General features: G+C 37.2%; 1 protein-coding gene and 1 non-coding gene across 6 annotated transcripts in view; both read left to right on the top strand.

Moving 5' to 3' along the window:
• The window catches only part of Lrba (LPS responsive beige-like anchor protein), a 478,393-nt gene that overhangs the window by 93,628 nt on the left and 360,241 nt on the right, over positions 1–24,524 (top strand). For 3 of the 5 annotated variants that reach the window (XM_075950353.1, XM_075950356.1, XM_075950354.1), the window contains exons 23-30: positions 2,600–3,625; positions 4,676–4,845; positions 5,612–5,765; positions 6,347–6,527; positions 8,013–8,140; positions 8,489–8,596; positions 15,219–15,378; positions 18,304–18,754. In XM_075950353.1, coding sequence (XP_075806468.1) covers positions 2,600–3,625; positions 4,676–4,845; positions 5,612–5,765; positions 6,347–6,527; positions 8,013–8,140; positions 8,489–8,596; positions 15,219–15,378; positions 18,304–18,754 — 2,378 coding nt within the window. The remainder of the gene's footprint in view (positions 1–2,599; positions 3,626–4,675; positions 4,846–5,611; positions 5,766–6,346; positions 6,528–8,012; positions 8,141–8,488; positions 8,597–15,218; positions 15,379–18,303; positions 18,755–24,524) is intronic. The other 2 variants (XM_075950355.1, XM_075950357.1) reach the window with 1 other exon arrangement.
• LOC142836670 (U1 spliceosomal RNA) lies at positions 22,278–22,439 on the top strand. The gene has a single exon (XR_012908139.1). It is a non-coding gene; the product is annotated as a U1 spliceosomal RNA (small nuclear RNA).

Below are 24,524 nucleotides of genomic sequence, written 5' to 3' on the forward strand. Positions count from 1 at the left end.
TAACAATATTCTGTGTGTTTGACTGCAGGCCAGAAGAAGGCACCAGACCTCATTACAGATGGTTGTGAGCCACCATGTGGTTGCTGGGAATTGAACTCAGGACCTTTGGAAGAGCAGACAATGCTCTCAACCTCTGAGCTATCTCTCCAGCCCCAGTACTGTATTTTTTGATAGAGCACTCTGAACTCTGTCAACTGCAAGCAAATAAATACATCTTTGTTACCAACCCCCCCAAACAAAACAAAAACCCCCCCAAAAAAACCAAATAATCAAACACAGTTCTTCTAAAACTCAGAGTCAAAAGACCAGTAGCAGATTAGGAAGACCTGCTTAAAATTCGACATCAGTATTCCCAATTAGAAATTACAGAGAGAGACAACACAGTTATGTCTTAGTATTCCCAATTAGAAGTTACAGAGAGAGACAATACAATTATGCCCAAGGGGCACACTCAGATATCTCATGGAAGAATGTGTAAAAATTACTTTAGATTTATAAAATATTCTGTACCAACTTATTATAAGAAGACTTTAAAATAATATTATTTTGATCTAATTGACCAAAAATAATTAGGTTAAAAAATTTGAAATATTGCTTATTCCAATATTTTTTAATATAGGATTTTTTCTAATATAACAGTTTTTATAGGGCAATTTATACCTGTGCGTATATGAAAAACAATACTCAGGCATAACACATGAGAAATTAATAGTTGATTAATTACCTGATTGTTGGTAGAATTTTTGCATTTGAGGTAGACTGTGGTAAAAAGACATTTTTATACCATATACTATTTGTATTTGAGCCATGTGAACTTTCCTATTTCTGAATCACTTTTGGTTTATTGTATGAAGGAATGAATGTACAGTGTTTATGGCCTATATCACTTGTTTTTCTTATGGGGTAGTTTCCCTTTGTTTTTAAGCTTGTAATGTTATTTTCATAATATATTCACTTAAATAGTTTCCCTGAGATAGCATATGCCTCAAATTTGATTTCTCACTAGAAAACTTTAATAGTAGAAAAATTATTGAATATACATTTGAATAAGTGCTTTGTGTATGACAAATCAATATTTGTAATTTTATTTTACTATTTTACTTCTTCCATGTATGAATATTGAATGCTGTTCTGTCAGTCTCTAAAAGATCTTGCTTGTTTGTAGTAATCTTTTGACTGATGTACATTGATTTCACATAGGGAATGATTCAGTTGCCTTGAAAACATATGTCTTATTTATCTGTTGTGGAAAACATTGTTAACCTAAGAACTAGAAACCAAGTTATCACTTTCAACAAACGTTGTACAAATTACCACAGTCAAAAGATACACTTGTTTAAAGCAAATCTAGTTGCTAGACGTGCCTACCAATTTTTAAAAGGTCTAAACTTTTATGTGCTAAGCATTCTTAATATATGAAATAAAAGATAATAAGAGTGTCCTTGTTAATTTCTCCTTTATCTCCTAGTTAGTAAATTTGAGTGCCAACTAAGTTGTAGGAAGTGGCAAAAAGTCTTGTCGTTAATAGCACATCAGTACCTTTAACTGGGAGTTTAAAGAAGTGCTTTCCAAACATTACACACAGCTATAGATTAGCAATCAAATGATTGTGAAGATTAATGAGTAGTCTTTTAGCTGGGTAATTTAGAACAATATCTGGCAATTAATTGTGAATTATCACTTTTAAGTCACAAATACCTTTAGAAAACAGCATAAAAAGATAACGACGGTGGTAATTATTCAGTTATCACTTAGCTTTTAGAATGTTGGAATAAATTAAAGGTAAATTAGTAAACCAACTGAATTTAAAATTTTAAAAGCATTTCAAATCCTGAAAGTAAATGCTATCTAACTTGTAGTATTTTTTCCCCTTAATAACTCAGTCCCCAATCCAACATGACAGTAGGATGAATATATTATATATATTTACATTTACATATACTTATATTACGTACTTGGGATTTCAAAATTTTTGGTCTTGTGTTCTGTCTTATAAAGCTCCAGCTTTTGTATTGCACAGAAAGAGAGAGAACCAAATGAAGGAGACACCATTTGTAACCAGTTCAAACTTTGAAAATAATGGTTAACCTTTGTGGGAACATTTGACTTTTTTCTCCATTATGAAAATAACTTGTATCCATTAGCTAAGTATAAATAAGATTTTGGGTCTTATAGCTATATTTAGAGCTGCCATAATATCAAGGATAATTAATTTATTTAAAAATTTTCTTCTGAGGATAAATGATAAAGAAATGGGTTTTCATGTTATTAAAGCTGTATATTATCCAGTGTGTAATGCTCTTTCCAGTGGGCCTATACTTAGATCCTGGCATAATATATAGAGAGGCTAGAGGAATTATGAATTCTTTTCCCATATGTCTTTATGAATAAGTTTTATGAGTAATTGTGTTCTTGTAATTTCACAGTATGCCACCTGTTATCATTCAAATTATTTTATCAAAATGAGGAGTTATAAGTAGCATAAGTTTTATCATTAGTTATACATTTATGAAATTGTTGAAAGAATTTTAATTTTATGTTCTATAAGTGGTGCTCATTAAAAATACATCTCTTAACTGATTATATATATTTCTTATAGGTTACTTTTGAAATACACAAAGAAAATCTTGCCAATATATTTAGAGAGCAGCAGGGAAAAGGTGATGAAGGATTAGGGCCATGTTCTTCAAGTCTGGTTCCAGAAGTTACTGATGTTTCCAGGGATGGTGATGTTTCAATTGGGCCCCAACACTCAGATCTGAAGGATTCTCCCAACTCTCCTCATTTTACTAGAAATAGTGATGAGAACTCAAGTATTGGAAAGGCAAGTTCAGTGGATTCTGCATCCAACATTGAACTGCAGACACCCAATACATCTAATGACCAAAAGAAGATGGAGCAAGGAAGCCAAGAGTTACTGAATCAAGCCAATTTAGAAGAAATAGCAACAAACAAGACAGAGGATGCATGCGATTTAGAAGCTTCTTCTGAGGCAGTAGAATCTATGACTCTTGTCTCTAATTCTTTTGAACTACCTGGCAAAGATACTGTGATCATCAGTGAAATAAGTGCTTCCATAAGTTCTCCCTCAGAACAAGATGCTGCAGAGTTGCCAGAATTACTGGAAAAATCTGGAGTAGAGGAGGAAGATGATGATGATTATGTGGAACTGAAGGTAGCAGGCAGCGCTAGCGAGGAAGCCGGTCTGCCCACAGAGCTCCAGGGTAATAGTGTGTCTGTAGCTGCCCCTGAAGCCACGTGTGAAAAGGACTGTGAAGGTACTAAGATTCAAAATGATAGTGAAACTGGAGATTCTAAAGATTCTACGTTCATAACTATGGCCACACCACGGCCGTTAGCTACCTCACCAGAAGCTCCTGTTTCCCCAACAACTGTGCAGTCAGACATTGATGAGGTGCTGGATGAAGGGATAAAAGCAACCAACCCTGCTGGAGAAACTGAATCAGTTAGTGATTGTGTTGATAATGGCTCCGAGGCTCCTGTTACTTCCGAGCAAAAGATTGCTAAGCTCGATGTTTCCAGTGTTGCTTCAGATACTGAGAGGTTGGAACTGAAGGCAAGTACAAGCATGGAAGCAACCCAGCCGCAACGACATGGGCTTGAGGTATTATAGAACTGTCTTTAAAAAAACTTAAAAAAATGTATGCATATTTTGCCTGCGTATTTGTTTGTGTTCACTGTGTGTATCTGCATTGTCTCTTTGTCATGAATTTGCACTGTTAAAAACAGTAAGCGTGGATACTTTTATTTGGTTAGTATAATATTACTAACAATTATGTAAGTGTATATGTCAAACGGTTATATAATATTTGGCAATTAGTCTGAATTTATGACTGTTTTCTCATTCATTCAATTTTGTGGTGCTGAGGATTGAACACAGGGTTTTATGTATGCTGTGTAAATACTCTCCTACTGATTATACTCTCAAGGCTAACTAACGTGAGTTCATTAAGTGGCAATTTTTGTTATTATTTTAACACAGCATCACCAATCATTACCACCTTCAAACTTTAGAATTGGCATAAGTTTAGTTTATAAAGCAGCTATAGGAATTACTTGCTTTTTCTTCTTCAGCTAAATCAGTTCTAGCACATTGCTTTTCCAGTTAAATCTGGGAGTGTGTATTTTCCAGTGCATGAGTGTGGTTTCAAATTTAAGGGTCTGTTGGTACTATGAGGGGAGTCTGTGTGATTGAGATGCACAGCTTTCTTTTTAATCAGTATTTCACAGTGACATGTGCTACATATAATTATTATTGCTTTTCTTCCCCACCTCTTTTTCTTAACCTTTGTTCCTCATTTCCTCCCTTTTTTTTGGTTGTTGTTGTTTTATCTGCTGTTTATTATGTTGACCTTTGTTAATTCTTATTTTAACTAACAAAGAATAATCTATTTACTGTCTGGATAATAAATATTGTTGTCTTTGCTAATATTCAAAATTAAAAACTGCTTGGTTCCTTTGTGAAATGCTACACAATGACAATGTCTACAATAACATGGCTCCATGCTAATTTTTGTTGAATTGTGGTATTAGTGTTGTTGGTGGCTTTGCTTTGACTGTATGGTAAGACTACTTGTTGATAGTCTTTCTTTGCTAATGTTTTTCTTTTTGAAGTTAAACCTACTTTATAACTTCTTAAACTTTTCTCTATTAGGTATCAAGGCAACAGGAAGAGCCAGGGCAAGGAACAGCCCCAGATGCTGTTGACCAGCAAAGGAGGTCTACCATGTTTCGCATTCCTGAGTTCAAGTGGTCTCAGATGCATCAGCGTTTGCTCACTGATCTCTTATTTTCCATAGAAACAGATATACAGATGTGGAGAAGGTTTGTTCAGGTGTTCACTAGAGATTGACATATATAAATCTTAGTTTCTCTTTTCAAAGAAATTTATGTAAACATTTTACATTACTCCATACATTTGATTGAAAAAGCAAATTATTCTATGTTGGTATTTTATCACATTAACTTTTATTTTCCGTTCTATGCATGGAAACCCAATTTGAATTCAAGATTTCCCTTATTAAAAATTACTTAACGTTTTATATAATTTTTTTCATACTAGAATTAACTAGAAGGTAGGTGTTCCAAGTAGACTTATTATTGTAAATGCCAAAATCTAGTTGAAATTCATGTACAACATTGCTCTTATATTTATCATAAGAAATCTATGTATTTTCCATTGTGCAATTTGCAATTTTTAAACAACCCAGTTTGTTGATTTTTGTTTGTATGTGACTCTTACCATATTTAAAAGAATTTTATACCATTATATAAGAAAGTAGTAGTAAAAATTAATTTTTAATAGCACATGTAGTACCATTTGCCTCTTAATTTTTGCTTTGACTTCTCAATAAGTATGGTTTCATTCAATTCGTTAACTCAGATATATGACGAATAGTGTCTGTGCTTTAGCACAGCTATGTGTTGGACATAGACAGTAACTGCTGGCGAGGAGTACTTACTTTACTTGTTCTGAGGAAGTGTGCACCCCCAGACTTAAAAGCATTTTCTTTTCTGCCTCGCCTTCAGCAGGCATACTTTGGTTTCCTTTCTTTAGCTTCATCAGTAAACATAATTTATCTTTGGACAGCCATTCAACAAAGACAGTTATGGACTTCGTGAATAGCAGCGATAATGTCATCTTTGTACACAACACAATTCATCTCATCTCTCAAGTGATGGACAACATGGTCATGGCTTGTGGGGGTATACTGCCATTGCTCTCAGCTGCTACGTCGGCCACAGTAAGAACTTACCTACTACATACAAGTGGTGTGATAGTATGATTGTATCTTATGATTAAAGTTTAATGCAGTGGTTGCTGTACATCATAACTGCTGTAATAAAATACACACCTTCATATTTACTTGAAAAAAATCTTAGCATGTGTTGCAGGAATGAAAAACCTATGAAGAGGGCTGGAGAGATGGCTCAGCGGTTAAGAGCATTGCCTGCTCTTCCAAAGGTCCTGAGTTCAATTCCCAGCAACCACATGGTGTCTCACAACCATCTGTAGAGAGGTCTGGTGCCCTCTTCTGGCCTGCAATACACACAGACAGAACATTGTATATATAATAAATAAATAAATAAATATTTAAAAAAAAAAAAAAAACCTATGAAGAATGTTACTTTATCAGGCATGAGTGAGCTCATGAAGAATCCTTTGGAAGTATTCTTATTGTTTTTTTCTTTTTACATCAAAAGAGCAAATCAGTCTATTGTTCTAGATTTCCGGAAAGCCTGACCTTGAAAAAAGGTAGAAATTTGCGGAAGCCAATATACATAATTAGTAGGAGACATAATTACCAGACTTTCTACTTTGCAGCACGAGCTGGAGAATATTGAGCCTACTCAAGGTCTTTCAGTAGAAACCTCAGTGACATTTTTGCAGAGGCTAATTAGCCTCGTGGATGTGCTTGTATTTGCAAGTTCTCTTGGATTCACTGAAATTGAAGCTGAAAAAAATATGTCGTCTGGAGGAATTCTACGGCAGTGTCTCCGACTTGGTAAGCTCTTAAAAGCCATTAGTTAAGAATTATATTTAACATTCTCAGTCATCCACACTGATGGATAAGTAAAACTTTTCTTATTTTGAGGAGAATGTGTATGCTTGCCATGTTGCCACGCACCTGCGTTTTGGAGCACATTGAGGTAGTTAGCGAGTTTGTCATGGGTTGGGCATAATCAACATGTTGCTGAGGTGATTCTGATTAACAGTCACCCTCTCTGTTAGCTTCTCTTTTCTGAAGTAGTGCCCTGCAGATTTTATACGTCATCATCAGATCTTCTTAGCATGCATATTTATCTTGGGTGAGGCCCAAGTTGGTCTTCCAAGTACCATGAGATGCTGATCCCTTTCTCTTCCAAACACACTTCAGTAGGCATGGTCTACGTGGTCATCACTCAAGTACACTTTTATTCAAATAAGCTTGGATAGTTTATTAAATTAGTTAACAAAAATCATTAAATCTCAGTTTTCTGGGAACACTTCTTCCTTAAGTGAACGCAAATGTCCTCAGAATGACTGTTTGACTGCTGAGTCTGAAGACGGCTTTGCTAGGTAAAGTAAACCCCTCTCCTTTGCATAAGGTTTCCTGTATCTAGGAGTAAGTGCTGAGATTTGGTTAATTGACTTGCTTATGGAGACAATATAGTGGAGAGAGAGGACCTAAGAAATGAAAGCAAATCCTTAGGAACTATGACTTATGCTGTTTTTATAAATGACTGTCTTCATAAAGTCATAATAAATATATCATTTTTTAACTTCTGTCATTAGTGTTGAGTTTGATATTTTAATGACAACCATTTTATTCTTTTGTCCACGAGAGAATTGTAGATCAAAAAATCAGGAAATTTATCTCAAATTTAAAACCATAATTAGTGCAGTTGAAATCTGAATGCAGATTTGTCTGCATCGGCCTGCTCTGTCTTTAAACTTATTAGGATTTCTGAGCTGGGTTTGCTGTACACAGTGTTAGATTAGCTGACTCTCATTCCGAGGCTCGGGGTTCAGCCCTTTGTAGCACAAGAGATTCCCTTTCAGCAGAACTCCCTAAATTGTTTTTGAGGCTGCTGCAGGACATTTTTTGAAATAAGATTCCATGAAAGTTGGTTTTGAACTTGCTGTGTAGTTGAAGATGACATTTGAACTAGCGATCTTGCTGCCTCCTCCTCTCAAGTGTTGGAATACAGGCATATACCACTAAACCTTGTTTTATGCTGAGACTAGGGATTAAACCTAAAGTCTCAGTAATGCTGGATAAGCGCTCTGCTACCTGAGCTTTTTTCCCAGCTCCTAACTGTAGCAGAGAATAAAATCAGACAATAAACATTAGGTGAGAGTCTAGGGACATTTTAGGAATTTGTTGAAGGTAATCTGTTTTGAATAAAGTGTAACGGGACTCGTACTGTGTAGGTGATTTATATCTTTGCTGTAACCTTAAATATAACTTTCTTCTCTTTCCCAATCTTTGTCTTAAAATACAATATAGTGTGTGCAGTGGCTGTAAGGAATTGCCTGGAGTGTCAGCAGCACTCACAGCTGAGAGCTCGAGGAGATGTAGCACAAAGCTTGAAGACAGTGCATGGCCTGATGCCCATGGGGAAGTCTGCAGCAAAAGTAAGATGTGGACTCATTCATTTCACAAAAGCATATCTGTATTCCACAATTAAGATGCTAACAGTTTGCTCATTTCAACATCAAGCTAAATACATCTGATATAGTCTTAAATAGTCATTATCTTTTGTCAGTATGACATATTTATATTTAAATACATTTTGTATACTTACTCTTGTCTGTTTTTCTAATACTTTTCCTTGTTATGTCAATTTTCCCCATGTGACGTCTCTTGCCATAACCAACTCCCACAAGAAAACATAATATGGCATGGTTTTCTGACACTTTACTGTGTTCTTTAAATTGGTTTAATGTATATATGTATTGTTATTACTGTTTTATTTCAAATAGAGCCCAGTGGACATTGTAACTGGCGGTATATCTCCAGTAAGAGATCTTGACAGGCTCCTGCAAGACATGGACATTAATCGGCTTCGAGCAGTTGTTTTCAGAGACATCGTAAGTTCAAACATTTCCTTCAAGAGTTCTCTTAGCTAGTATGTGCTTCCTCTTGGGCCTGAAGTCCTTAAAGTAGATTCCCTGAGAGGTAATACAGAGGGTTTCAACAGGCAGGCCTAGAAAACAGGATTCTTGGCAATGTTTTTTAGAAGCATACAGTGGCACTAGGGATTATCTAAATAAACAACTAGTTTATCAGAGTAAAATAACAACCCATTGCCTGTTCTTCTCATGTGCTCAGCAAGTTACAAAACTTCAAAAAATTGTGTACTTTCATAACTCCATTTTACAGGTGAAGAATTTGATGTATGGAGATCGAAAGTAACCTGGTCAAGTGATGTTTTTAGTAAATGGTAGTCAGAATTGATACCCACTTGTCTTGCCTCCAGAATCCTTGCACTTATTGTAATGATATGTGCTTTCTCCTAACATTGTATTATTTTACTGATTATTAATTTTTTTCCATCAAGTTTTTTTTTTTTCCATTTTTCGAGATAGGATTTTTCTATAGCTTTGGAGCCTGTCCTGGAACTCACTCTGTAGACCAGGAACTCGCTCTGTAGACCAGGCTGGCCTCAAACTTACAGATCCCCATCTCTGCCTCCTGAGTGCTGGGATTAAAGGCGTGGGCCACCACCACCTGGCCCCTCAAGGGATTTTTAAAATGTAATAAAGGATGCTTAAAAAAATGTGTCTCCTATTGTGGCATTTTAGAGCTGTGACTATAGTTACTTGTCTTCCTGTCTTTTTAACTTTTTAAAAGAAAATTTTGTGTTAGCAGATTTTGATGTTACGTTTTTAAAGTTTTATAAAATATAAGTCTTAAAGTCATTTGTAATCCCACTATAGGGACTATTATCTTTAGTAATTACTTGTTGAACACTTACGATCTATTTCGTATTGGATATTTTATGTTTCTTATGAACTTTTCAGAGCAGCAGTTTTCTTTTCCTTACTCTTTTTTCTGGTATTTTAGTGCCCTCTTGTGTTCTTGACTAGGTCTTGATTCAAGTATAGAATTTGGAGTATTGTCACTGCTCAGGATGTTTTGAGCACTGACTGAATAGTACAGGACGAGGTTCTGTGTATGTAGTATCTCATTTATAGCCCCATTAGGAAGATGGCAGGGATAGGTTGTTTTCTGCTTAAATCCATGGTTACTAGAAAGAGGTGGAGGAAGTGAGTAATTTAATGTGATGAATAAGGAATTAGTTAGGCATAAGTAGTCAATAATTGGCTAAGACCACCTCATAAATGATTTGCCTAATGATCATATTGGTATCAGTTATAACACATGGCAGGAAAGGGTTGTTTAATAAAAAAATGTAATTTATCTTTTCTACCAAGACTGAGAAACTTATACGTGCAGATTTACAAGATATCATAGATTTTATCGTATTAGAAATGTGTCTAAGAATTGTTTCAAGTAGACCTGTTAAGGGAGAGTTTGAGATCTGATTTTTTTTCCCCTGAAGTTATATCTAAAACTTTTGACAATAGTTATTATAGTCTTGCTTATTTATCTTTATTTTATGAGAATGGTTGATAATAATCAATGTTTAATATAATTGTCCCTTAAATTCCCATCTGTGTTTTAGGGAACAAAGCTAAAGGCCTAGGGCAAATACCAATATGTTGGCATATATGTTTAGACTTAGAAGCTAACCAAGTACCAACTTCTTGAGATTCATTTAATTTTAGGATTTGGTAGACACTAATTTTTAAAATTAAAATTATTAAGCTAAGCCTTTCTGAGATGTCAACAGAAGGGATGTGTGTAGCATCTTCTTGACTAGACACAGAGGTCATTGATAGTCACATGCAGGCCGTCTGTAGAGTTATGATGGCTGTCTCTGTGCCTCAGGTTAGTTTGTCCTTTTTTTTGAGGAGAATGCTTTGTATTCTGCTTGTGTGTAAAATACTCTGAAGATTCATTTTCCACCTGTTTCTCTATGTGACATCTTTACTTCTTACTGGATGTTTGTTCTGGATATTCTGGGTATCATACTGCAACACTGCTTGTTGGGATTAATGAGTCCTGGCCTTCAGTTGCTTTTCCCTCCTAGAACCTTCTAAGTTACTAGAAGCTGTGCCTAGTTAGAGGATCAGAGGATCACCTGTTGACCACTGACTTTTTAAAAAATATGTATTCATTATGTATACAATATTCTGTCTGTGTGTATGCCTGCACAGACCCCATTGCAGAAGGTTATGAGCCACCATGTGGTTGCTGGGAATTGAACTCAGGACCTTTGGAAGAACAGGCAATTCTCTTAACCTCTGAGCCATCTCTCCAGCCCCATATTTTTTTTTTTTTATAAAACAGAAGACCCTCTTGTCTTAGGTCATCTCAGAAGAGTAAACCCTTACCTGTCTTTGGGAGGCCCCTTCCCTGTCTTAGGTGGTCCCTCTTCTGTAGAAGTTGCCCGTCTGTGGAGGAGTCTTCATTGTTGGTGCAGTATTTGCAACCAAACCTTACTGGCCAACCGGGTCAGAAGGACTTGCTAAGTGACCATATGCTGCATTCTCATGGGTTGTCTGATCTTACAGAGAATTCAGAAATGAATGCCCATGGCAACAGGCATTAATTGCCAGCAATAGGGTCCCCAATCACCACTGGACCCAGCCTCCCATTTGAGCTATGGTATTCAACCAGCCCTTTGGCTAAACTGTTACAATCTGGTGTGCTAATTGTAATATTTCAACGGTTATTCAAGTAACCATTAAGTTGTTTTACCACATAAGAGGCATTAGCAATATCAACAGATGTCATACAAATGGAATAATGAACAAGACATTTGTTGTACTAGCCATAAGTCCACCTGCTCCTACAATAGGGCAGTCTGTTGATTTAAATTTGAAAGTCCAAATTTAATATGGACACTCAGGGCATTCTGAGTCTGGAGAGCATCGTTGACTTGTCTCTCCAGTTTATCCAGTGTCCGACACCAACGATGTTTGTGCCATTGCCAGTCCTGCGACCATGGCTGCAACAGCAGACACCGGGATGACAGCAACCACTGCAGCTGTCTCTCCAGAATCTCGTTTCTCTCGACACAGGGTCATCTCAGTCTGCCTAGTCCTTTTAGTAATTGGCAGTGGTATGATGGCTCGTACCCGAACCACCAAGGCAGCACTGGAGTGGTCATCCTGGCAGTTGCTCAGGCCACAGTTTCTGAAAGAACAACTAAGAATATCTTTTCCCCCAAAGGTGCTATTCCATACTACAAAAATGAAAAGAAAAAAGAAAGAAAACTAAAACAGACATGGGATTTAATAGTGCCTAGGCTCTCGGAGAAATATTCCAAAAAAGAAAGATAGGAACTACACTCATTTGTATAGGATTCCTTTAAAGTAATATTCATAGCCCAAAAAATGTAACAAAACAAAGCATTCACAAAGGAAAAGGTTTGATTAATAGAAGCCAGTTCTATCGCCATATTGCTTAAAGCAGTTCCAGCAGTATTGTTTGAGGAATAGAAAGATGAAATCAAAGAACTAGTTTGGCTCACTGATCAATTACAAGGGGGTTCCTTACCAGACTTCACACAGTTCTTTCCGCTTGATTGGGACTCACCAGGAGGCTCATCAAGAGAACGACAGGTGTCATTCTCAAGGCCCATCACAGGAGCCCTTCTCATCATTTTCCACAGCCCGGACTTATCGCTCTGGTACCCAAATGGGCTTATCCGTTCCTGGAGGAAAAACACAAACAGCTCCTTTCACCCTAGCCAACAGGCTAGCCATCCATAGCTTTCATCACCGAGGTGGCTTTCCGGGGGGGGCACCTTTGTAGGTTGTGTTGTTAAGACTGCCCCCATCTCTGCTAAGAGATCATGTCCCCATAGATTGACAGGCAGGCCAGAACATATGGCTGGAAAAAACCCTCATGTCCTTCTTCATCATGCCATTTCAATATTTTTGAACTTTTTTGAGGAGTTGTTTGATCTATTCTCTGCAGCCGTAAGTACCTTTTTCCAAGGGCCGTACCTTTGGCCAATATTTTAAAGATGAAACTGATACATCTGCCCCGGAATCTAAAATACCATCAAAGCCTTTTCCCTCTATAGTTATTCTAAGTTGGGGCCGTTAATTTAACTGTGCAACCCAAAAAGCAGCCGTTCCAGGGGATCCAAACCCTTGATTGCCACAGGCTCGTTTAATTTTGGTAACCTTGTTGGGAATCAACACTAATTGTGCTATCTGCTTACCTTGAGGAATTACCACCACCCCCTGTTGGACAGATGTCATAACCTTAATCTCCTCTTGATAGTCTGCATCTACTATCCCAGGATGCATATGGATCCCCTTTAAAAGGGTACTGCTTCTGCCTAATATAAGTCCCGGGTGGTAAGGGCCCATATACTCCTAGGGAGTGCTTGCACTCCCATTTGTGGAGTTAAGACTGCTCTGGCGGAGGCACAGAGGTCCAATCCTGAGCTCTCTGGTGTGGCTCCGACAAGGTCTGCAATGTGAAAGGATTTCTCTGCAGAAGGAACTGGACATGGCCACTGCCAGGGTACCGTTCCTGCGGTCCCGCAGTCATTGCTCCATACACTGAGGTTTTGGGGACTGCTGTTGATTAATGATACGTGGCAGAGGTTTCCCATCTATATCTGTTTTAGGGAAACAGTCTTTAGCCCAATGTGCTCCCCTTCTGCATTTAGGGCACAAGCCAGGTTTCCTCCTTCCCTTCATTATCAGCTGTGGGCATGCCTTTAGAAAATGACCAGGAGTTCCGCAGTTAAAACAATTACGGCCTCTGGCCCTCTCTCCCAGTCCTCTTATGTTTCTCCGAGGTTGAATAGCTGCTGCTATAACCTGGCCTTGAATGAAATTCCCATCTATATCTCTGCATATCCTGATATATTCATTTAGACTCTGTTTTGTGAGGGCGTAATGCTTCCTTACAATATCTATTGGAATTTTCAAATACAGGTTGCCTTATTATAGGCATGGCTGTTGTCTCATCTCCAAACAATCTACCTGCTACTTGTAACAGTCTATCTACATAATCTTGAAATGGTTCAGACAGTCCTTGTAGAACTTTTGATAATTGATCCCCAGCTGCTTTGTTAGGCAGGGCCTTCCACGCTTTAGTGGTAGCTGTAGCTATTTGGGTGAATACTCCTGGATCATAAAGAATTTGTTGCTGCAAGTCAGCATAAATCCTAGCCCCAGTTAAGATATCTAAATTACGTTGAGCTTGACCCGCTAGAGCATTTAATTGGGCCTTTTACTTACAATTTTCCTGATATTCCCCTCGCCATAGGAGATAATATCCCTCAGATAAGACATCACAACATAATTGCTGCCAATCACTGGTGTTAAATTCATAGCAGAGAAAGATTCTACCATGGCCAACATGAAGGACGCTTGAGCCCCACATACAGCTGCAGCTTTCTTTAATTGTTTCATTTCTTTAAATTGTATTGCAAAATGTTGGTGAATTATTTGCCCTGGGTTGTTGGTGTCTGGCACCTCCATCACCAGTGTAACCATGTGTACAGGACGAAAACAAATTCCCTTGTTTTGTTTAGTGTCAGAGCCCCTACTCAAATAAGACTACCAACCTTCATTATTGTAAACCCGTGGGGCTGAGGGAGTTGATGTGAGTCTTTTTTTACTCAACGTTTTCTCAGCTTTTTAAAGAGATTTTTTTAATTCCTTACGTATAAACCCCTCTTCTTCTTCTGATGAATCCTCCTCACTATCCTCCACTAGCTCTAAATCATCAAACTCCTCCCTGTCGTCCGACTCTTTTCTGAACCAAGAAACGATACCTCCCATCTTTTCTCCTCAATATGTCTCCGTTGGCCAGGAACGACGCTGTCTGCTTACCTCTCTTGGAGAGGCTTCCAAGGGCGGTCTCTCAGCGCTCCCTTTCCCGATATCTCGGTGGGGACCTCTAATTGCCGCTCACTGCGGCCCCGGTCTGTGCTCTAAGCGCTAGACCCCAGTTCCCGAGCTTCGGGCAAGGGGCTGGAGGTTGAGAAGAAACACGCAGAGACAGATCGACACACGCAGGTCCAAAAACGCTGGCTCAGAAAGCCCGTCTTTATTAACACCATGTAGGCTTAAATACCCTGCAGTCAATGGTCAACAGATGATCCTCTGATCCTCTAACTAGGCACAGCTTCTAGTAACTAGAATACATCTAGCAATTAGAAGGTTCTAGGAGGGAAAGCAACCGAAGGCCAGGACTCATTAATCCCAACAATTGCTGTGATGTTAAATTTATATAATTGGATTTTTTTTTGATGAGAAATAAAAATAATCAGTTACCTTTATATTGTGGTAATTGCTATTTGAGTAACCATATAAAGTGTGGTTTACTATGTCTCTTAAGATTGAGCACTCATTTTTTAAAGTTGAATCAGGTTTTCTTTTTCTGTGTTTGAAAGTATAGACATTTTTTTAAAGGCACTGCCAAGCATATTCGTGAACTTTGCTCAAATGTATTTTAGAATTATTATATTTAGTAATAAATGGTTATATAAATGATACATTATTTTCTATGCACATTGAAGAATTTGTGAACATCATGTATATTTAAATGTTGTATGAAATAAGATTAAAATGTTAATAGCGGCATGAACAATTACTTTTGTTTATTTCTCAGGAGGATAGCAAACAAGCTCAATTCTTAGCTTTGGCTGTTGTGTACTTTATTTCTGTTCTGATGGTCTCAAAATACAGAGACATTTTAGAGCCACAAGATGAAAAGCACAGTCAGTCTCTTAAGGAAACCGGTAGTGAAAATGGGAATGCTTCCCCTCCTGGTAAGTTCCTACATTTTATCCCTGATACCCAAGTTCAAACAGAACTTTATCTGGTTAAGTCAGTGATTCTGGAACTTAAGCCCACTATGTGTCAAGTGAGACCATAGTTTATATTTACTAATAGCAAAATATCTTATGATTACCAATGGCTTGCATATCATAAAACTTATAATATGTAAGTTATTTACCAAGTATTTACCTATTGGTAAATCTTGATCAATATTTTAGATATTGTATAATTATTTACAGTTGGGAGATGAGATGAGCTTTGTTCTGTAAGTGAACCATCTAATAAAAGATGAGAAAGTGTTATCCTTTATAAGTAAAGAGTCCATTGTTTTTAATTTAGTATTTGCTGTGAAGGGTAATTCAGTCTTTTACAACAGAGTTCTAGGAAGTTTTTTAAACAATTAGTAGGGATAACTATAATTCTAAAAGTAGCAAGTAGCTTTCAGTTACAGAAGTATAGTTTGGTAAATAGCTCTGATAGTTATAGAACTAGCTGCACTGAGAGGAGGTTTTTTTTTTTCATATGTTTTCATTTAGTACCTATTAGGCACTTGTATCCATGTAGATTCGTACCTATGGGAAGAAAAAGACTCTACTGCCATGAAGCTTATCTCTGGCAGAAAAAGACAAGATATTTTTTAATAGATAAATTTTATGGTATTTTAGAGGACAGAAAAGTGATAATAAATAAAATATCACACATGACAGGAGAGATGGTTTATGTATTTTTCTTTAAGTGAAATGAGCCATTATTGGAATGTTGAGTACAGAGTTGTAACTGATATGTATTTTTAAAATAAGACTCCGAGGCCAGGTTCAGCTGATAAAAACATTTACCAGGCAACTGTAATGACCTGAATTCACAATGGAAGGCGAGAACTGACGCCTGTAAGTTGTCCTCCACATGTGCACCATGGCGTGTGTGTGCTAGTGTTCAAATATATAAATATATATCATATGTATGTTATAAACACATATACAGCCGTAATAAATAAAATATTAAATACCATTTTGGATTCTGTTTCGAGGACACCCCTCAGAGGGAAAGAAAGAACTAGTGTTTGGTTCTGTGCTGCCATGTGACCTAGAACATTGAAATGAGTAGTTTAAAACTACAACTATCTTAACATTTCATGACTCTGTGGGTGTCATTTGAATATGGCATGTTGGGAATGCTCACCCTGCTCTAGATGTTTCCTGGGACTTAAAGTCTTAGGATGGCTTTTCTGCTGTCTGGTGACTCAGCTGAGGGGGCTCTAGGCTAGGGTTGGCTGAGAGAAGCACCTCAGCTTGTGTCATTTGGAGGAAGGGTCTTGAGTCTTACGTTAATTTAATTCTTTGTCCCCCCCCCCCCATTAGTTTGAAAGGCTTTTCTGCTTCTCTGTAGTCTCCCTCATTAGTGTAGAAGTCAGTTAAATTTCTAAACTGAGTTGGTTTGGAGTCTGGTAGAGTCAAGTCTGGCAGGCCTTATTAAAACTCAGCCTGGGAACTGGCTGTTACTCTGATTCTATTCTGTTGGTTAACTATTCTATTGACCTAGGTAAGATTGAAGGATTTCTTCAATACCACCAGGCATGAGTTAGTAGGATCATTACAGTAATTGCCTTCCACTACCAGTTAGGAGGACAATGCAGCAATTGATGTGATAACTTGATGGTTTATGATTTTAACCTCACAGATAATAAGAGGCAGTCAGATTCTAGATATATTTGGATGACATAAAAACAGTGCTTTTGAACATTAATTTGGGTACTTTATAAAGAAAAGGTATTCAATAATTATTATACGATATACTGTAGTATATCAAGGGTGAAATATTTCAGTTTTCAACCTGTTGACTTTAGATATCTTTTGACATACAAGATGTAGGGAAGGCAGAGAAGTATCAAAATCACAGACACACGCACGCACATGCTCACATAGACACACATTTCCTTTGTGTATGGGATGAGATTGTGAGGGTATTTTTAATGTGGAAAGTGGGTGGAATAACTCAGGAGAAATACGTGTGGATAGAGGTAATGAGAGAACCATGGACTGAAGGGACCAAGGATTGACCCTTGAGTTTCTTGAACCTAATAAAAACGAGAAACTATTGGTGAAGTAATAGAAGAAAAAAAAAAACCTATGCGTCATGGAAAAAAGGATTATCAAATAGCAGAGAACATTCAGTCAGCAGTTGCTTTGCTGTCAAGTGCTGTTAGGGATGAGGACTGATCTTTAAATTTCACAAGATGATCTTTAAATTTGGGTGAACTTGCAGAGAGCATGTTTGGTAGAATGATTGGAGGTTTGATTGGAGAGAGTGAAATTAAACAGCAAAATGGGATTACTGGAATTATCTCAGCTGGTAGAGTGCTTGCCTAGCATGCACGAAGCCCTGAGTTTGATTCCCCATTCCCTCACCAACTGGTCATGGTCATACATGTCTGTGATCTCTGTATTTAAGAGGTGGAGAGAATGAGATCAGAAGTTTAAGGTCGGCCTTGAATTCCTGACAGTCCTGGGATACACGAGACCCTGTCTTCGCAGGGATGGGCTGCTCCTTGTTGAACTGGATCACCAGTCCCACTTATTTACTCTGCATATTGGAGGGCTTGACCATTTTTTCAGCAGTGGAAACTGTGTGATGTAGAAGTTTTTGCTTTATGAACTGTCAATATTCAACTTTGTGTTATAATTTGCATATGTTGAAAATCATTTCTGAAGGCTGATGCAGGCATTTATTATTTACTCATTTTAGCATCTATTTGGATATAAGGTACATCTATCATTTTATAGTTTATTTTAATAGTTTTTGATTTTGAGAGAACATGACAAATATTTCATAAGATCTTGGATGGCTACTGGGACTTGAATATACATTTAAAAGATTAGTTCTTGATTTCTTAATTTACTCTTCTGTTCCTGGGTAAGATGCAGAAAACACACCAGCAGAATTTAGCCACTTACCTCTATCATCGGTGGAGGAATCAGAGGAGGGCGCCTCATCTACTCGAAGGAGAGACTCTGGCCTCGGTGAGGAAACAGCTTCTGGCTTAGGAAGCAATCCATCTACAGCTTCTCCAGCAGTGCCTCCGGGTGTCAGCGCAGGTCCAGATGCCATCAGTGAAGTGCTGTGCACTCTTTCTTTGGAAGTCAATAAATCTCAGGAAACAAAAACTGATGGAGGAAACGAGTTGGATAGGAAGGTGACACCATCAGTTCCAGTTTCAAAAAATGTCAATGTGAAGGACATTCTCCGAAGCTTGGTTAATATGCCAGCAGATGGAGTCACGGTGGATCCGGCCCTTCTGCCCCCAGCCTGCCTTGGTGCTCTTGGAGATCTGTCTGGTGACCCACCAGTGCAGTTCAGGTCTTTTGACAGGTATGTAAGTAACCTGTTGTTTCAATATGACTAGGTTTGCAAAATGTACAGAAATTCCACAATTTAGAATGTGAAAGTCTAAATTTTGTGCCTCAGAGTGAGTAGAATGTTTTGATCTGATTTATATAAAAAATGGGTAGTTTTGTTGTGTGGTTTGTGCAGTATTTCAAACTTTTATTTATTAACATCTTATTTGCCACTAAAATTATTTTAGGTTTATTTTTATTAGTGCATGTTTATGTAAAAGCGTTTTTTCCTTTTGTTACACCTCAGGCTTTACATGAACTTAAAATAACTACCCATCATTCCCTTGCTGTTAACCACTGGTCCGTTTCTTAGATACTTCTTCACACACTCTGCATTGAATTAGGATTGCTTGCATGAACATGGATAGTGGGTTATTTACTTGAACAAGGACAGTTTCTTGTAGCTATCCTACTGAGGAATTTGACTTTTCGTCCTTTAGCAACCATTTTACTTCTATAGCTCCCTAAAGAGGGGTCGGGCCTTATGAGGTCCCATGGGCCCTTCCTCCATCAGTGCAAGCTTCATGCATGTAACCACTGTGGTTTGCAAGTTCTGGGTGCTACAGCCTTGCTGTTTCTAGACGACAGCATCTAGTAGCACTTCTTCCCATCCTTCAGTGTTCCCTAACCAAGCCTTGGAGCCAGTGATGATGATGTTTCCTTCAGGAGCTGCTTACTCTCTGCACTTTGGCTAGTTGTGAGTTTGTCTCTTAACTGATGCTTTCTGCAAATAGAAGTTTCTCTGACCAAGTCTAATAGTAGTAGTAACCTATGTGTAAAATTACAAAGATTTAGAAGGTAATTTGACAATGTATCCTTTAAAAAAAAAACGGTAGCAGTAGGTTTCTTTGTCTAGTTGCCATAACCCCCTGCCCATGAACTTTTGACATTTATAATACCAGGTGTGGATTCCCTTCTGTGGAGCTGTCCTCAAATTTAAGCAGAAAATAATTGGTCACTCCCATAGCAATTATGTTACTTATTGTAACAGTGAGACCATGTGGCTGGTAGGTTGGTGGTGTAGCTTGCAGAATTTCAGTTTGGTAGGGCTTGTAATGATTTTTCTTTTTTAGCAACAAGTATAGTACTTTCTGACTCCAGGAGAGCCAACCAGCAGGGAGGAAGCTTCTCGTTCTATTTTTATTTGATTTTTCTATGTCCTATAACCAAAATGTATGGTGCTTTAGCAGTAGGGTCTTGTCATCTGGTTCCTGTGGGCAACCAACACCAGTGGGAAGAGATTTGTTCAGTAAGAGCCTTTTACTCAAATGATCCAGTTTGAGATTATATCTCTTCAGGTCTCTTAATGCCTCTCACTTTGTTTTGATCTCATGTGTCTTAGACTGAGATTCAGGTTAGTGCATCTTTGGCAGAATATCGCAGAAGTGACAGCTTCTCTTTGTTGCTTCCTGTTCAGTGGCATATGTATGGTTTTATCTTATTCCTGATGCCGTTTACTTTGGCCAGTGATTACAGTGGTATGTCCCCAGTTTCTCTATTATTATGGAGTTCCTTGTGAATAGAGATCGTGAAATTCTGTCACTTTATCAGATTTTCTGTTCATTCATTTTATGGATTTAAGGTTTTCTGTTTTATTTGTTGGCTTTTAATATCAGAGACTTCTATATTAGACTATGTAGTGATGTATTTTTCAGTTGTTTTAGTTTTTGTTCTCTGTAATTTCCTCTTTTGTAAATAATGTCTTACAATGTTGTCCCAGACAGCTACAGATTCCTCAGCTCAAATGATTGTCTCGTCATAGACCGTTGAACTCATAGGAATCCTTCTGTCTTGGTCAAGGCTAGAATTATGGATGTGAGCTACCATGCCTATCTTAAAATTAACTTAAAATTTGTGCTAGTGTTAATAATAAGAAACAATTGGGTGGCTAAATATTTTAATTAGCTGTGTCTTAAGTATTAGTATATACATAAGTACTTAAATTTACTTAGTATATACTTAAAATGTTTTTATGAATTAGCAAAATGTTTTATTTTGGTATTTATTTACTTTACTTTTCAATAATGTTGAAATTAAATCTTTTTTTTTTCATTGCTTAAGTGAGATTATGCATTTACTTAGGGAATCCTGCTTAGGTATTGTACTTTAAAAAGGTTTGTTAAAGTAAGGAAAAAAATAATTTGCTGGTAGCATTTTCCAGGATGTTCTGTGACACTTAACATGTCTGGTATGCATTTAACATACTGTCTGATGGAGTACAATCTTCTCTGTCTCTCCCCCTATCTTTTTTCTTAGCAAGAGACACCTTTTGAAAGACTTTTCTTGAAGCCGTGGGCCAATGGAGTGTTTTTGGGATTTTCAAAGCATCCCTCTGATCATGTATTTATCTCAGGAATGCTGTGCCAGAAATCAGAACTCTCCTCATATCTTAAGAATTATCAACTCCCAAGCAATAGCTGGGAAGTTTAGGGTAACAGCTGCATGAGTGAGCCCTGCTGAAAGGCTGCCAGGCTCAGTTTCTGTGAAAGGGAAGGTGTTTGTGTTCATTCCCATGCCAAGATTCCTGCTCTTATCTAATTGGAAGATTCTTGCTGGCGATTAATGGGTGCCAGGGATTTATCTTGATAAAGTTCAAGGGCTGGTCTGTGTTTTCAGCTGAATCCTTTGGGACTAAAGTACTCAGCTAATTTTTTTTTAAAACCATGTTAAATAAAATAGCATTGTGAAGGTTTGTGGTATTTTCAACTGATGTGATTTTAAAATGGAAATTCTAAAACTTGTCTGGAAGAGATTATTGCTCTTTATTTGTGCTTCTTACTAATTAATCGAAAGAACCTTCAGAGTCCCCGATTTAGGAAAATGACAGCAAAACAACAGTATTTTCCCTTGCTGTGTGTGGGGCTATGGAAGTACTTCCTCATAAACACAGGACGGACTTTGAGTTTGCTGTGTGTGGGGCTATGGAAAGTACTTCCTCATAAACATAGGACGGACTTTGAGTTTATTTTCTGAGTAGAAACTTTAGGCCTGGGACATACTCAGAGGTAGCGTTTGTGCTTAGTCTGTGCCTGATCATGAGTTGAATACCCAGCAGAAGAGTCGGGGATGGAAGGATAAAAAAAATAAGCACACTTGATAGCAGTATATTCTCAAGTGATCTCTATATTATATGTTGCATCTTGTTTTTTTCAAAGAGAATACAGAAATATTTTGTTTTTGTATAGCTAATTTCCACTAAAGAATAGTAAGTTTAAATTTTTAGGTTATCTTTTCAAAATGTAGAGTCTACTTTCCTAGTTTAGATTTATGCTTACAGGATCAACATAATGGGCCAAAATTTTGCATAGTTATAAAATTTAAATAAGCAATATATATACATTATTTATTACATTATAATTAGATTGTGTGATTTTGAATTTTATTTTGATACAGCCCAGAACCTTAGTAGTATTGTATCACTTCTCAGAAGTGATTTGAATCGGATAATGGATTCAGAAATTATTAATTTTATTTTTTGTATGTACTAATTCATAGTTAGAATAAACAGCAGGGATGAAAAACGTGATCACGAAGGTGGTTTTCCCAGGCCTGTCTTATCCATTGCACTCCAGATGTTCTGGCCCTTGATAGTTTTCTAAATGTGGAAAACTTAACTGCATAATTTCTGGTAGTGGGGAACCGGCTTCATTCTCTCCCCTATTAAAATTAAAAAAAAATAAAACCTCATTTTCTATTCGTTACCAGATATATTTTTGTAATTTAACTGTATATGCATAACTTCTTATCTTGAAAATCTTTATTTTTGCTCTGTATATAATCTAGATAGCTACATGTAAGTGTTGACATGAATATGACGTTGGAGAACTTGGTGAATGTACTGAAAACCATTTAATTGTATGTGATGAGTGTATGGCATGGGAAGTAGAGCTTAGCAGACTTGAAAAACAGTTCATTGTGCGGCAATGGCTGACATCAGAGAATCTGAGCTGTGGTTGATTCTTACAGTTGACTTTGATGAGTTACTTCACCTTTCATACTTGTCTCAGACCTTCAAAACATGTGCTAAAAAGCTGTTTGTTGTACTTGTCTGTAGTCTCAGGACTTGTAAAGGGTGAGACAAGATGGGAGGAGTAGGATTTGGAATTCAGGGCTCTGGCATTGGCTACCTTTCATATTTCCTCCTCCAATTATTTATTAAATGAAATCAGTGTATACTTTAGGATTGTTTTTCAAACTGAACTATAAATTTTTGAGAATATGTGCAAAACTGTGGGCAGTAAATATTTACGGAACTGAATAAAAGAATATGCTGTTTTCACTATGGAAAATATTATTAACAGCATGCTAAATGTTTAAAAACCAAGTCAATGTTTTGTTGTGCTGTAATTAGCGATGGCCACGTAAGGATTGTGCATGCCAAGGAACAAGTGTGGAGTGCAGCCTGTTTATGTACTCGTGTTACCCAAATATCGGGCAGGATTCCCCTCGTCCACCCAGCCCGCAAAGCAATGGCTATTTTAACTTTATACTAAACCATTTATTAGTTTACCTGCTCCAGAACCTTTTTAAAAAAGGAAATAAAAACATGCTTTTGAACATAGGCTTCCTTAATTTAGCATAGCACCTTTGAGATTCATCTGTGTCGATAAGTTTATCAGCAGTCTGTCATATTGTTGTGTAATATCCGACTATATCAGTTCTCACCATTTAAAAGTTTATTTTTGTGAAGGAAGGACGTTTGTGCAGTTGCCAGTTTTCAACCACGTTAGTGCATCTGCAAGCATAATTGTATTATTGCATACCTAAATGTTCTTGAGCAAAGATCGAGGTACAGTTGTTGGGTTATAGAATAAATTTATGTTTAAAATTTTGATTCTAGGGACGATTTTTTTTCACTGCTGTGAGTTGAACGCTGGCTCTCAGGCATATGAGGCAGAGTGCAGTGCCACTGCCTGCCACAGTTTCACTAGCCTATGCTATTCTCCCGTCGGTAAAGATGTTGCTTGCATAAAACAGATTGTGATGGTTCTTTTTTAAAAAAAATGGAAAGTAAATTATTCATACTTATTATTTTCTACCTAATTGTTAGAGCATAGAGATTTTTCTTACATATTGGTATATAAATTATATTAATATAAATATTTAGTATTGTTTTCTGAGGGTACCACTAGCACATATGTATACACACACACACACACACACACACACACACACACACACACACACTCACCCACCCAGAGGTCATATCCACTTTCCTTTAAGTCAGTGATCTTCAACTGATATAAGCTACCGTGATTTAAGCACACCATTTTGGGATTGGGGGCTCAGGTGGCTGTTGCTTCTATTTTTTAGTATATAGTTAACATTGGCAGTCACCCTTATAATGATGTGACACCAGCTACCCCCAAGTACATTGAATAAGCCTTGCCTAGCACAAGATAACTTGATTTAATTGGCAACAGTGTTTGCCCTCAGATGATAGTCACTGAAGTAAAACAGAACCTATTTCACTTTGCTCCTCTTCTTTTTTAAAAATTAACAATAGAAATGTATTTTTTAAAATAATAGAATTGTGTGCTTTAGAAAGTATGAATACATTTGTTAGGATAAAGTACCTAAGTAATTTTGTTTAAAAATCAAATACTTTAAAGCTATTAAGGGAATACTTTCAGCTTACAGAATTGTCAACAAAAGATGTGATTAAATAAATTGAATGTTGAAGACTTTAAGCTTATGGTTAACACAGGGTAATTAAAAGTAAGAGCTGCGGTGGGAGCGCATTA

Source organism: Microtus pennsylvanicus, chromosome 16, assembly GCF_037038515.1.
Source record: "Microtus pennsylvanicus isolate mMicPen1 chromosome 16, mMicPen1.hap1, whole genome shotgun sequence".
In the NCBI taxonomy this organism is placed as follows: domain Eukaryota; kingdom Metazoa; phylum Chordata; class Mammalia; order Rodentia; family Cricetidae; genus Microtus; species Microtus pennsylvanicus.